This window comes from Puma concolor, chromosome D1 (genome assembly GCF_028749965.1).
Source record: "Puma concolor isolate L17-30 chromosome D1, mPumCon1.1.hap2, whole genome shotgun sequence".
In the NCBI taxonomy this organism is placed as follows: Eukaryota; Metazoa; Chordata; class Mammalia; order Carnivora; family Felidae; genus Puma; species Puma concolor.
In genome coordinates, this window is record NC_141676.1 from 94,136,775 (window position 1) to 94,152,251 (window position 15,477).

Here is a 15,477-nt window from a genome sequence, read left to right on the forward strand (position 1 = left end):
TTCTGGAGGCTGCTGGCATTCCTCAGCTTATGACCCTATCACGTCATCCCAACTTCTTCCTTCCATCACCACATCTAACACTACTGACGGATGAAGGGGGCTCTGGGTGGCTCAGTTGCTTAAGCGACCGACTTCGGCTCAGATCATGATCTTGTGGTGCACAAGTGCGAGCTCTGCGTTGGGCAGTGTACAGACAGCTCCGAGCCTGGAGCCTGCTTCAGATTCTGTGTCTCCTCCCCAGCTCACACTCTGTCTCTCTCTCTCTCTCTCAAAAATAAATAACACTGCTGTCTGATGATCTGTCTTTCTCTGTAAGGAATCTTGTGATTACTCAAGTCCCACTCAGAAAATCTAGTCTAATATCCCCATCTCCAGAGCCGTAATGACAAGTGTAGATCCCGTCTTTGCTAACAGTCACAGGTTCCAGAGATTAGAACATGGACACATTTGAGAGCCACCGTGTGGATACTATCTACTGTCCTGTATTTAGTACATATTATTATTATATACACTACACAAACTCGCAGACACACATACACACGTGTGTGTTTACTAGCATGCATGTATATGTGTATATATATATGCATATATATAAAGACTTTTAATATGTGTTTGTGTTTCTTTATATGTGTGTGTATATGTACACATATATGTATACATATATATGTACACATATGTATACATATATAATTTATTTTCAGAAACGGACTCATGTAATCATGGGAGTGGACAAGTCACGTGTATAGGATGGGCCACCTCCTGCCGGGACACTCAAGCAGGGTCTACGCCGCAGGCTTGGACAGAATTTCTTCTTCTCCAGGAAACTGCTTTTGCTCTTCAGGCCTGCAACTGATTGGAGGAGATGCATTCTTATTAGTGAGGGTGCTGTCTCTTCCTCAAAGTCAACCGTCCACATCTGCAAAATATCTTCGCGGTAGGACCTGGACTAACGTTGGCCTCGGTCACCGCAAAATGCAGCCTACCTAGTTGACACACAAACCTTCCGTCACTGATGCGGAGATCAACGTTTTCCATCCAGTTACGCGGCATTTTCAGCCCCTGTTATTGCGGATACTTTTTCCCTCCTTTCTCTCTCCTCTCCTGAACCCCAATACACATCTGTGTGCGGGCTTGATGGCACCCCACAACCCCCGACACTCCGCTCATTTTGTTTCACGCTTTGCTCTCTTTTCCTCAGATTGCATAGTCTCTCTCTATTGACCTCTTGAGAATTTCTGACTGCTTCTTCAACCAGTCACATGTACCCGCGACCCCTCGCAAGATGCTTTTCATGTAAGCTGACTCCAGAATGTCCGTTCGGTTCTTTTTCACAATTTCTATCTCCTTGTTGGTTTGCTGTTTTATGAGGCGTCAGTTTCCTTTAGTTCTTGAACATGGCCACGAGGGCTGCCCGGCCGTCGTGGTTAAACGTGACACCAGACTGTCTCAGAAGTTTGTCTTCTCCAGCTTCATTGAGGGATAATTGACAATAAAAATGATGTATATTTAAGAGGTCCCATGGAGTGATTTCACACACACGTATATTGTGAAGTGGTCGCCACAGCAAGCTAAGTAATCACTGCACACAGTTACCACTTGTGCGTGTGTGCTGAGGACACGTTAGATTCACTCTCGGCAAATGGCACGTACACAGCACAGTGTTCCCTATGGTCACCATGCCCACACTGGTTCCTCAGAACTCGTCCTCTTGGAACTGAGTGTTTGAGCCCTTTGAACCACATTTCCCCCACACCCTCATCGCAGACGGATTCTGTTACCATTTCTTGGCTGCGAGTGGGTCACACTTGCCTGTTGCTTTGACGCCTCAAAGTTTTTGGATGAAACTGGATACTTTAGGTAAATTATTGTCGCAGCGCCGGGTATCGATTCCCACTCTTTCACCCCACCTCCAAACCAGGGCTTTTGGTTGTTGTTTTCTTGACTGGACTCAGTGACTTGCCTGGACGATTTTAGTGAGGCTGATTTTCCTTCGATGAAAACGTCCACCTTCTCCCCGCAGAGGGACAGCTGTGTGCCCCCCGCAGTTACCCGGGAGGGCGGTCTAGCAGGACCCTTCCCCAAAGTCTCTTTCTCTCTGCCCTGTGTTAGGCTCTCTGCCTCCGTGGCTTCAAGCAAACTGTGAGGCTCCAGTAATTACTGGTTAATGGCTGAGTGTTTTCCACCAGGCCCTGGGGCAGAGAGAGCTCCCCAGTTTGAATTTGCTGGATATCTTCAGGGCTATTTCCAGAGATTTGGAACGATGGTTTACAAAAGTATTTTTCACCAGTTATGTGTCTCACTGGGCGGGGTGAGGTGGGTTAGCAGTTCTCATGAGACCATCTGGAAAGGAAACCCTGCACTCACCGTATTCCAGCATCCTGAAGAGAAAATAAAGGTTATTTAGAACAAAATAGTGTGATTAAAAAACAAAAAACAAAAAACGAAAACCTATTATGGGTTTCTTGTAGCATAACTCTTACAGCTGGGGACAAATGCTTTCCTGCGCTCCAGATTGGCCAAACAGGACAAAACAAGGCAGACATGTTTCATTTCCAAGTACTGAGTCAACACCACCACCACAATCTATTGTGTTCCGTTGTGTTCTGGCCTGCACTTTATAAAAGTCTAAGCACATGTGTATATCTCTGTGTTATTGAATAAGAAATAAACTTTAAAGGTGGGGGTCTTTGTCCACACCGTATTTCAGTACTTCCCTTAAATATGGCAAACTTCTTTTTTTTTAAGATTGTCTAAAAAATGTTTTTTTAATGTTTATTTTTGAGAGAGAGTGAGCATGAGCGGGGCAGAGAGAGAGGGAGACACAGAATCCAAAGCAGGCTCTAGGCTCTGAGCTTTGGGCCTGATGTGGGCCTCGAACTCATGAATCATGAGGTCATGACCTGACGTAAAGTCAGACGCTTAGCCGGCTGAGTTCCCAGGCACCCCAATATGGCAAACTTCTTGAGATGGGGACACATTTTCTAATACTTAAATTTCTCAAAATCTTAGACTATGTAAATCAGGCTTTATTATTCCAACTACAATTGGGAATTTGAGACACATATGAGTGATGTCCTCTTATCCAACTCGGTGCCCTCAGTTGGACCCGTGGAGGGAGCAGGGCCAGTATTGCTGGGGGGCAGGCAGGGCCCGGGCTCCTCAGGCACTGCGTCCACTCTGTGTCCCGGGGAAGGGCGGCTTCGCCCAGCTGCCATTGGCCGCTCCCCCAGCCCACACGTATAAAGCCCGCGTCCTCGAGGATGCTGGGCGCCTGCAGTCCTGCCTTGTTCTGCCAGTCGTCGGGGCTGGGGCCAAACGGAGAGATGGGTCACTGCCTGTTGCTGCTGCTGCTGGTCCTGTCCTCACAGCTGGGTTTCCTACAAGGTGAGTCCCTGGGGAGCACACGGGAGGGCAGTGAGGATGACGAGGATCGGGTGAGTGGCAGACTCCAGCTCCAGAGGTGACCTCTCTCTCTCTGACTCTCTGTCTGCCTGTCTCGTCATGACTCGACCCAACAGGGAAGGTTACCATGTGAGTTATCATCGAACTGGGGACATCTGGCTTTTGTAGGGATACATGTCTGTGTCTTTCTGCTCGTACCTTTGTCTGTCATAATTTCATCTAGTTCAACACTTTTCAGGCTGAGATGTGCTGGGGCTCCCTTCCTTGAAAACTTTAAGATTTCGATCGTTGGGTTATCCTGTGGAATCAGGAAGGTCCCTCGCCCCAAACGTGGTTCAGATGTCCGGACACCGATGTGATGCCACATCGCACCCAGAGGGCATGACAAGGCTTTTCACTTGCCACCTGAGGCTTTCTGGGGAGAGCAGGGCCCGAGTCCCACTGGTATCTCAGTGGCCAAGGAGCAGGGAAGGGAGACTGGCTTGGGATTTGCATGGCACTTGGGAGAGGGCAGGGGAGGGTTCCAGGATGCAGTGAGGTCTGGATGGTTGGAACCTCCCGCCCGTGCCAATGCAGAAGCCCCAGGACCCATGTGTGGGGCAGAAGGCGTGAACCCGGAGAGCTGTCAGCTATCAAACATCAAAAAATGGAGCCAGATATTTTATTAATGGGAGGAAAATTTAGGGTTCAGTACCACTGTGGGACACTTAGATTGAATCATAAATTAGTCATTCAGAGGCTCGATCATTTTCCACAACTGCTCGCTGACAGGCGTTGCTGAAAGCAGTGTGGGTCTCATATCACCTTCGATGCAAAACTTCATTAGTTCAGCTATTGCCGCTGTGGGTGTCGGCATACGGACATATTAAAAGCCATTTATAGTTGACACACATACACACACACACACACACACACACACAGACTATGACAGTTGTTCAAACACAATTAAGATACAACTAATTTGTTTTGTAGTCACATTATCACCACAAAATAAATGAGTTTATGTTCAATGTAAATAGCAACACTGGATTTATCATAGCATTCACAGAGTCAGATGTTTTGCCGTCTACAGAATAGTGTCCACAGCTTTCATTTGATCCCGTGGATTGACTGAAACGTGCAATGGTCGCTGGCGGCATTTGTTTGCAATGTTCTCCATCTGCAGGTGGAATCAGCCTATTAAGAGTCCACGTTTCTTTTTTGGCACGTGCGCTAGAAGACTCAGAACAAAAACCGTGCCAAGTTGAGGCGCCTGGATGGCTCAGTTGGTGTAGCATCCGACTCTTGACTGAGGCTCAGGACGTGATCTCAGGGTCGTGACATCCAGCCCTGCATCGGGCGCTGCCTTGTGCCTGGAGCCTGTTTAAGATTCTCTCTTTCCTTCCTCCCTCCCCACTCACGCTCTCTCTCTCTCACCGTCAAAAAAAAAAAAAAAAAATGCTGACTGAATTCTGACAACACTCATTCCATGAATGACAAACAGCAGAGTGGTGGCCAATAGTCATTCTGCATTTTCTTCCCTTGCGCCTCTTGTTTGTCAAGGAAGCTATAACCCTGAACATAAAAGCACAGCTAACACTTTAAACCGCTTCTCCATTTCATTTTGCTGCTGCTGTCGTTGTGTGCTGAGTGCTGCGTAAGGCTAAGATTGGACCTGATGGCTCCTTGCTTTGGTCAAGTCATTCCCCGTATGAGAAAATTAGTCTCTCACATCTAATAAGGGAAGAGAATTCATTAGCCCAGTTGGGTCAAATGTCCGCCATGTTTACTGTCAACTCAGACCAGAGGAGAGAGTCTTGTAAGAATCACATGGTTTGGCCTTTGAGGAGGTGTGTCCACACCCACCCCCGAGCCCATGGCAAGTTGTGAGTCTGTGACAAAGCCGCGCGGTTGCCATCCTGAGATCATTAGCAGGTGACGACCAGTTAGAACCTGTCTTTTCTGAGGAGGGAAACCTCATGAGTAAAGGAAACTCCCAGTGGATGAAAATCCTGCCTCCATACAAGTGCCCGGGGTCATCAGAAGGCGTGGCTTAGCATCAGAGCGTCTTTAGCGTCTCCTCGGGATGGACAGGAAACTGGATCAACGAATGCGTCACGGGTCCTCTGCCCAGCCTGACCGGAACTGGGCTGCCAGCTAATGACTCCGCTCCATCCCCAGCATCAGAACTCACGCATAATTTGCATGTGTACAGAGGAGCCCTGGGACAAGGAGGTTTGGGGGACAGGCTAGGGTCCTAATGATGAAAAAAGCCAGATAGACAGCAGTGGGATTTCTGACTGTCCAGCCCTTGTGGATGGATTTGAGTTGAACAGGCTCAGAGTCCGCCACCCCAAAATACATCAGGTGACAAAGGATTATTTTGAGCTGAAAGCAATTTCTGAGAAGCAGATACAAGAACAACTCTCTGCCCTCTAGGGAGGGCAGGAGGATGCTTGGTCACCAGGGGAGACCTTAGACACCAGCCCTGAGGAATCGACATAAGGATCTTTACTAAGCAGCCCTTCCATTCTTTTCCCCATATGGTTACCTTCCCATATTTGGCCGCCTGGGGAGGTATAAACCCCTTTTCTTTCATTTTGTCACTTCTGAACAGAGTAGTTCTTTGTTAAGATGCTGTAGGAGCGCCAGTGGCGATCATTCACTCGAGTTACTCATCACTGGCTATGCTCGTGCATACATGTGAGTGACGCTGGTGTCAACACACTCTGTTTGGTTTTCCTCTTCTTCTTCTTCCTTTTTTTTTTTTTAAACACACATGGTACAAAGAAATGTCAGGTTAAAAAAATAGTTTATTTAGGGGTGCCTGGGTGGCTTGCTCAGTTAAGCGTCTGACTCTTGGTTTTGGCTCAGGTCATGATCTCACAGTCCATGAGTTCAAGCCCGATAGTGGGCTCTGTGCTGACATCTTGGAGCCTGGAGCCTGCTTCAGATTCTGCGTCTCCCTCTCTCTCTCTCTACCCCTCCCCCATTCGCACCCTTTCTCTCAACAATAAATAAACATTTAAAAAAAAATGGGGCACCTGGGTGCCTCAGTCGGTTAAGCGTCCGACTTCGGCTGAGGTTATGATCTCGCGGTTTGTGAGTTCGAGCCCCGCGTCGGGCTCTGTGCTGACAGCTCAGAGCCTGGAGCCTGCTTCGGATTCTGTGTCTCCCTCTTTCTCTGGCCCTCCCCCTCTCGAGCTCTGTCTGTCTCTCTCTCTCTCTCAAAAATGAAAAATAAACATTAAAAAAAAAAAAGAGCTCAACTGACTGAGCCACCCAGATTCCCCTGGTTTTCCTCTTCTTGATCTGCCTTTCCCAGTGTAGCCACTGGCAGCATCCAAAGGTGTTCCTCCCTACGGAGTCCTGTGAGGAAAGGAGCCACAGGCAGAAGTGGAGAAGCTGTTTCAGGACAGCGTGTGAAGGGGAATCTGGGGACCAGCGCCTCTCCTGCCGGCTGGCTCTGTGGGGAAAAGGAGGACCCGACATCACTGGCAGGCACACTGGGGTTCCCAGGGTGGGGGACACAGCAAGAGAGCTCTGAGACCCCTGGAGCAGCACTGAGGAAACAGCGAGGACACAAAAAGAAAAAGAGCACTGGGTGTCACGAGCAGGCTCCTGAGATGTGCTGGGCCCCAGTCTCCATGTGGGGGAGACCGAAACGGAGAGCACAGAATACCTGGTCAGGTCACAAATGTTTTACTTGTAATCAGTATATGGGGCTTTGTGGTCCTCATTTGCTGGGTTATTCTTTCCTTTGTAACAGAGGTCAAATGTGGGTGCAAATTAAGGCGTCTGATGGGGGGGCTAGTGGGGGACAGGGTGGGGGTCAGGGGACAGAACTGGACTCCATCCACTGAGTTCATCAGACCATCCGGATCTTCTTTTGGGCACATGAGATTGCAAGATCACATTTCTTGCAATTTGTTTGGAGTCAAGGGACAGCAGAGTGTGGGAGAAATTGTGTACAACGCTTTGAGCTCCGGCCCTATGAATCTCCATGTTCATCTACCTTTCCGTAGAGACCTTGGAGACTATGTTAAAGACAGTAGCATAAAAACTTGAAAGGAGCTAGGATCCCTAAATAATCACCACCACCTCGTTGAACTGTGCCATGGGTGAGCATTCATTTTTTATTGTTTTAGGACACCGCCATTTCAGAGATTTTTGTCACAGCAGCCCGCCTACACCAACTAATGCATCATTTATGGCCACCTCATTTCCTATCCTTTTCAGCATCTCAGGACTCTCCCTCTTCCTTCAGCTGGCTGCCTCCAGAACCACGCAGAATCACAAACCCCAGACCTTGCTTTTTTAAAGTGCAAATCAGTGTGGTCCTCGAAAGGAAGAAGGCATGCCTGGACCCACCTATGCCCACCACTCTTCACCCCGGTTTGATTTTAAAATATCCCAGCAGCATCTCATAACGAGGAAGAGAAAAGGTGGCTGGGCCTGACACAGACCTAGTTTGCGATTTCTCCCCGTATTCAGTGCACGTCGTCTTAAAGCTCATGAGAGTTGAAAGGTACGTTGAGTCAGCTTTATCCACCAGCTCAGGGCAAAGCTGGGCCCCATCTTTAGAACTTGTTGCAGAAAGGTGAGTCATTACAACATCTCTCCTCCAAAGTAACAGCCGGATTAAAGAGCACCAAAGGGAAACACACACTGCTACAACCTTGGTATCCATATGAAAGGGTGTCATCTGCAGAAGGGCGGAGAAGAGGACAAATGAGACCCCGAAGCCTGGACTGCAGACCCACGGCTGTGGGGTTCAGCATGTCCTGGTGACCAGTGTTCGTTAAATATTGCTGAATGAACCAGTAGATCTTTGCATCAACAGGTGAATCAAGGAATGAGGAGAAAATGGAAACATCCTTCAAGGATGCCTGCTCTCTGCCTCCCAGGATTGAGATATTTGAGATGGAGCCCCCTAGTGTATCCTTCGTAGGCCAGCTCTGGGGGCTCTGTGTCCGAGGGTTCAATCCCTCCCCACACAGCAGCGGGCAGGAAGGGGTGAATAGAAAATGCCCTAATACCCTCTCCGCTCCCCGCCCCCGCCCATGTCTGCTTCTGGTAACACAACTCTCTACCACACTCAGGTCAGGGTCAGTGGGATTTTAGCAGCCCTTCCAGTCACCCCAGGAGCTAACAGAAGATCCCGTCTTCTTCTCTTACAGGTACTGGCCCAATTAGGGGTCACTGGCAGCTGAGTACCTGAACCAGGTGACACAGCTTCACAAGCTTAGTGACAAAAGAAAATCAACCCCTGCCTATACTGCTGCTACTCCCAGGGTTCCTAAGGCCCCAGTTCCCTGGGTCCTAGAGTCACTTGCCTTGTCCTGGGGGCCCCAGCTCCATTGGTCCCATGAGGGATTCATACCACTCCCACCCCTGAACCTCCACTCCTAGCACTTAACTTCAGGCAAGGGTCACCCAGGTGACTTCTCAGGACCCACCTACCTTCGTAGACCTTCCTCAGGAAGCACCGCTGGCTGCCTTGAGTCTCGCAGACACTTTCCCCAGTCTCGCAAACCCCACTGGCGTTGACTCGTGGGCACTGGAGACATGGTAGAGCTGGAAAGTCAAAACCCGCATGATGAGCCTCGGCCACCACTGCCTCCTGGCAGATCAGCAGGGAGCACACCTTCTGGGCCACACGCAGCCTGGACGGGGCTGGTTCCCAGGCCCGAAGAGGTGGCTGAGAGCAGGGGACTTCTGGGTGCTTGGCACACCCCTGGGAGGAGGCATACATGAGTACAGACAGGATCCTCCTCTACTCCCAGGGATGGAGGAGGATATGGGAGGGTCAGAAGGAGGGAAGGAGGCAAGTCAGGGAGGGCAGAGGAAAGGAGAAGAAAGGAAGGAGGAGGGAGGAGCTGCGGGTGTCACCGGCAGATGTCTCACCCGCAGCCCCAGCTCTTCACTCGTCTCCAGCCTTAGCATGGGCAGCTGCTTGCCCCGCCCTCACTCTGCCACTACGAGCGCCTGCTATGTGCGAGGCACTCTCGCCGATGTTGGGAACAGAGTGACAGGAGAGAGACATGAAACACGCATGTCACTTAGGCACTAAGTCAACAAATAAATAAGAGAAATGACTCACAGAGGACAAGGGAGAACTTCGGGTCCTGGTGACAGAGGAAGAACATGGTCCTGAGTGAACGTGACCTAGCGGGGTGGGAGGCAGTAGGGCTGTTTCCTCATCTGAGGGCTCAGAGGAGTGTTCGGAGGGGTCACTTAGCTCAAACATGAGCAACTGAAAGAAAGAAAAGCTGACTCTTTGAACACCTGGGAGATGTTGGGACACCGGTTCCAGGAAGACACATGGGCAAGTGCAAAGGCTCAGAGACCACATTGGTCTGGCCGGTTCTAGGAAGGAAAAAGGCAGCAGAGGGAGAGGAAGGGGGAAAGGCTGGCAGACTGGGGAAGTGAGACTGAAGGGGTCCCAGGGACCAGATGCAACAGGCTCTTCTTGGGGCTGCAGTGTCCACTCGGGGGCCCCACCATCGTGGTTGCTGTCTGTGTGCAGGGTGACTGGTTCCACATGGCCCCCAGCATGTTGGCCAAGTATCCAAGGACTCCTTTTCTTCTTGCCATTTTGATCCTGTTTTGCTGGTTTTTTTTCTGAATATCAATGAGCCTGGTGCTGAGACCCCTTCACTGCCACAACGTCAAGCCGACACACGATCCTTTCTACTCAAGGAGACTCCCCTATGTTACCAACTCCAGACATGGCTGCCTCAACCTTGCATGAGTCCTATTAAATTCTCAACTGACCAGTCTTGACCCACAGGGAGGGTTCTGTCTATGCCCCTATTCAGTAGGAAGAAGTTATAGAAGATGAGACCTTCCGTCCTCAGCAACCTTAATGATTTAAGGGTCAAGTTTGTTCAGGGGGCAAAATGATGGGAGAAAACAACATAAGCGGGACTTTGCTGTGGTTCACAGTCTCGGGCAGAATTCCTGAGGTTCCTGCAGCCACGTCAACGACTTCCTTTAGTGTTTTACCACCATAGCTTTGCTCTTATTACTGTTAGTTCCCTCTGATAACCGTTGACAACCCCCGTCCCCGAAAATATATATTAGCAATCACCTTGCAGACATATGGCCCAGCTGCTACACATTTGAAGGTCTTGTGACTAATGTTTTACGAGACAACAATAAAAGCAGCCTTATCTTAACAACAGCTAGTGCTCCAAGGTCCTGGACACCTTGTCTTTACCATGTACAAATTCCTTGGAGACTAGACTATCCTTCACTCCCTAACTAACAAGTACATATTCAGTCACTTCTCACAATCCCAGGGCAGCTCTTTCTGCCCACAGGTCCTGTCCCTGTGCTATAACAAAAACACCTTTTTGCACCAAAAAAACAAAAACAAAAACCATAAACCAAAACCAAAAAACCCAACAAACCCAACTAGATGGGCCCTAAGTGGATTTCCCACACGTCGTACAAAAAAATTCTTTTAATGCTGATGAGTAAGTGCAAGGTTGATTATGTGCCCTGCTAGTATTTCAGATATTTGGGGGTAAATAAAATGCATTACTAAAATTAACTTTACACATTTGTTATTTTTTGAACACGTCTACTCAGAAACTCGGAATTACATACATAGCGGGCCTTGGGACCACCGTCCGGGCCACCGTAAGAATTGGGATTTTACTCTACAAGAGGAGGCATTGTAGGGTTCAAAGTGGGGAGTGACATGAACGGTTTCTGTGTTGTGAGCATGATGTACTTTAAGGAGGAAAGCAGGAAAGAGGCCCCGGGCAGGTGAGAGATGGGGACACAGGAAGTGGGAGAGGAGCCACTGGTCAGCAGGGTCGCTGCAGTGGGCTTCGCCCAGCCTCGGGGCCTCAGCCTTCCCCTGCACATGATGACGGCTACTGCTGCACACACACGAGGACTCTGGGGGGCACACTCACCTTGCACACGGGGCTGCTGGGGTCTACAGAGACACGGCCCCTAGAGGCATCCCTCTCCCAAGAGCGGGCGGGGAATCAGTGGATAGACACTCCAACTGTCTCACACTTGCTCTGGGATGGCTGGTGGCCTGAATCACACTGTCCTCCACAACGTCCTGACACAACTGGGCTCCACATGCCCACCATGAAGCCAGCTTGATGATGCGTCTTCTATCAGCTTCATCCCTTCCGTGTCTCACTTTCTCCCTCCCCTGCTAGTATTTCCCGGGGTCATTTACGGGACAAATGATTTGTACTCATTTCTGTCCCTGAGAGTCAGCTTCTGAGGGAACACAAATCAGGATGATGAATTTTCATTTACATGGAATGAGTGTTGTCAGAATTCAGTCAGCATTTTTTTTTTTTTTGACGGTGAGAGAGAGAGAGCGTGAGTGGGGAGGGAGGAAGGAAAGAGAGAATCTTAAACAGGCTCCAGGCACAAGGCAGCGCCCGATGCAGGGCTGGATGTCACGACCCTGAGATCACGTCCTGAGCCTCAGTCAAGAGTCGGATGCTACACCAACTGAGCCATCCAGGCGCCTCAACTTGGCACGGTTTTTGTTCTGAGTCTTCTAGCGCACGTGCCAAAAAAGAAACGTGGACTCTTAATAGGCTGATTCCACCTGCAGATGGAGAACATTGCAAACAAATGCCGCCAGCGACCATTGCACGTTTCAGTCAATCCACGGGATCAAATGAAAGCTGTGGACACTATTCTGTAGACGGCAAAACATCTGACTCTGTGAATGCTATGATAAATCCAGTGTTGCTATTTACATTGAACATAAACTCATTTATTTTGTGGTGATAATGTGACTACAAAACAAATTAGTTGTATCTTAATTGTGTTTGAACAACTGTCATTGTGTGTGTGTGTGTGTGTGTGTGTGTATGTGTGTCAAATATAAATGGCTTTTAATATGTCCGTATGCCGACACCCACAGCGGCAATAGCTGAACTAATGAAGTTTTGCATCGAAGGTGATATGAGACCCACACTGCTTTCAGCAACGCCTGTCAGCGAGCAGTTGTGGAAAATGATCGAGCCTCTGAATGACTAATTTATGATTCAATCTAAGTGTCCCACAGTGGTACTGAACCCTAAATTTTCCTCCCATTAATAAAATATCTGGCTCCATTTTTTGATGTTTGATAGCTGACAGCTCTCCGGGTTCACGCCTTCTGCCCCACACATGGGTCCTGGGGCTTCTGCATTGGCACGGGCGGGAGGTTCCAACCATCCAGACCTCACTGCATCCTGGAACCCTCCCCTGCCCTCTCCCAAGTGCCATGCAAATCCCAAGCCAGTCTCCCTTCCCTGCTCCTTGGCCACTGAGATACCAGTGGGACTCGGGCCCTGCTCTCCCCAGAAAGCCTCAGGTGGCAAGTGAAAAGCCTTGTCATGCCCTCTGGGTGCGATGTGGCATCACATCGGTGTCCGGACATCTGAACCACGTTTGGGGCGAGGGACCTTCCTGATTCCACAGGATAACCCAACGATCGAAATCTTAAAGTTTTCAAGGAAGGGAGCCCCAGCACATCTCAGCCTGAAAAGTGTTGAACTAGATGAAATTATGACAGACAAAGGTACGAGCAGAAAGACACAGACATGTATCCCTACAAAAGCCAGATGTCCCCAGTTCGATGATAACTCACATGGTAACCTTCCCTGTTGGGTCGAGTCATGACGAGACAGGCAGACAGAGAGTCAGAGAGAGAGAGGTCACCTCTGGAGCTGGAGTCTGCCACTCACCCGATCCTCGTCATCCTCACTGCCCTCCCGTGTGCTCCCCAGGGACTCACCTTGTAGGAAACCCAGCTGTGAGGACAGGACCAGCAGCAGCAGCAACAGGCAGTGACCCATCTCTCCGTTTGGCCCCAGCCCCGACGACTGGCAGAACAAGGCAGGACTGCAGGCGCCCAGCATCCTCGAGGACGCGGGCTTTATACGTGTGGGCTGGGGGAGCGGCCAATAGCAGCTGGGCGAAGCCGCCCTATCCCGGGACACAGAGTGGACGCAGTGCCTGAGGAGCCCGGGCCCTGCCTGCCCCCCAGCAATACTGGCCCTGCTCCCTCCACGGGTCCAACTGAGGGCGCCGAGTTGGATAAGAGGACATCGCTCATTTCTATCTCAAATTCCCAATCTCAAAATGGAATAATACAGCCTGCTTACATAACTTAAGAATTTGAGAAATTCAAGTGAATTAGGGAGTGAGTCCCCTTCTAAAGAAGTTTGCCGTATTTAAGGGAAGTGTTGAAGCACGGTATGAGTAAAGATACCCTTTTAAAGATTCTTTCCTATTCAATAAAGACAGAAATAAACACATGCTTAGACTTTTGTAAAGTGCAGGCCAGATACAATAGATTGTGGTAGTGGTGTTGACTCAGTTCTTGGAAATGAAACACATCTGCATTGTTTTGTCCTGTTTGGACAAACTGGTACAGAGGGAAGTATTTCTCCCCAAATCTTTAAGTATTATGCTACAAGTAACCCGTAGTTGGTTTTTCTTTTCTTTTTTTTTCCTTTTGTTTTTTAAATCTCACTCTTTTTTAAATTTTATTTTAAATGTTTCTTTTTGAGAGAGCCTGCATGAGCAGGGCAGGTGCAGAGAGAGAGGGGAAGGGAGGATCCAAAGCGGGCTCTGTGCTGACAGCAAAGAGCCCAATGTGGGGCTCAAACTCACCAACCATGAGATCATGACGTGAGCCGAAGTCAGACACTCAACCGAATCAGGCACCCATGCAGCCCCACTATTTCTCTCTCTTTTTTTTTAATTTTTAATGTTTATTTTTATTTTTGAGACAGAGAAAGACAGAGCATGAATGGGGGAGGGGCAGAGAGAGGGAGACACAGAATCTGAAGTAGGCTCCAGGCTCTGAGCTGTTAGCAAGGAGCCCGACGCGGGGCTTGAACTCACGGAGTGTGAGATCATGACCTGAGCCGAAGTCGGATGCTTAACCGACTGAGCCACCCAGGCGCCCATCACTATTCCTTTTTTAATAACATTTTCTTATCTCTTCAGGATGCTGGAATACGGTGAGTGCAGGGTTTCCATTCCAGATGGTGTCATGAGAACTGCTAACCCACCTAACCCCACCCAGCGAGACACTCGTAACTGGTAAAAACACTTTTGTAAACCATCATTTCAAATCTCTGGAAATAGCCCTGAAGGCAACCAGCAAATTCAAACTGGGGAGCTCTCTCTGCCCCAGGGCCTGGTGGAAAACACTCACCATTAACCAGTAATTACTGGAGCCTCACAGTTTGCTTGAAGCCACGGAGGCAGAGAGAAAGAGACCTTGGGGAAGGGTCCTGCTTGACCGCCCTCCCGGGTAACTGCGGGGAGCACACAGCTGTCCCTCTGCGGGGAGAAGGTGGACGTTTTCATCGAAGGAAAATCAGCCTCACTAAAATCGTCCAGGCAAGTCACTGAGTCCAGTCAAGAAAACAACAACCAAAAGCCCTGGTTTTGGAGGTGGGGTGAAAGAGTGGGAATCGATACCCGGCGCTGCGACAATAATTTACCTAAAGTATCCAGTTTCATCCAAAAACTTTGAGGCGTCAAAGCAACAGGCAAGTGTGACCCACTCGCAGCCAAGAAATGGTAACAGAATCCGTCTGCGATGAGGGTGTGGGGGAAATGTGGTTCAAAGGGCTCAAACACTCAGTTCCAAGAGGACGGAGTTCTGAGGAACCAGTGTGGGCATGGTGACCATAGGGAACACTGTGCTGTGTACGTGCCATTTGCCGAGAGTGAATCTAACGTGTCCTCAGCACACACGCACAAGTGGTAACTGTGTGCAGTGATTACTTAGCTTGCTGTGGCGACCACTTCACAATATACGTGTGTGTGAAATCACTCCATGGGACCTCTTAAATATACGTCATTTTTATTGTCAATTATCCCTCAATGAAGCTGGAGAAGACAAACTTCTGAGACAGTCTGGTGTCACGTTTAACCACGACGGCCGGGCAGCCCTCGTGGCCATGTTCAAGAACTAAAGGAAACTGACGCCTCATCAAACAGCAAACCAACAAGGAGATAGAAATTGTGAAAAAGAACCGAACGGACATTCTGGAGTCAGCTTACATGAAAAGCATCTTGCGAGGGGTCGCGGGTACATGTGAC

The 15,477-nt window shown here is 49.3% G+C and overlaps 1 protein-coding gene across 2 annotated transcripts; it reads right to left on the reverse strand.

Annotated features, from left to right (window-relative positions):
• Window positions 1–7,494: 7,494 nt before the first annotated feature.
• Window positions 7,495–13,211, reverse strand: LOC112865361 (protein PIP-1-like). 2 transcript variants are annotated; one of them, XM_086676371.1, is made up of 3 exons: window positions 13,151–13,211; window positions 8,845–8,958; window positions 7,495–8,086 (listed from the first exon to the last, which is right to left on the reverse strand). In XM_086676371.1, the coding sequence occupies exons 1-3, from the start codon at window positions 13,209–13,211 to the stop codon at window positions 7,962–7,964; spliced, it is 300 nt and encodes a 99-aa protein (XP_086532497.1). In that variant the 3' UTR covers window positions 7,495–7,961. The 2 variants fall into 2 exon arrangements, with proteins under 2 accessions (XP_086532497.1, XP_025784219.1); XM_025928434.2 differs by lacking the exon at window positions 13,151–13,211 and having other exon boundaries at window positions 8,845–9,453.
• Window positions 13,212–15,477: the final 2,266 nt, after the last annotated feature.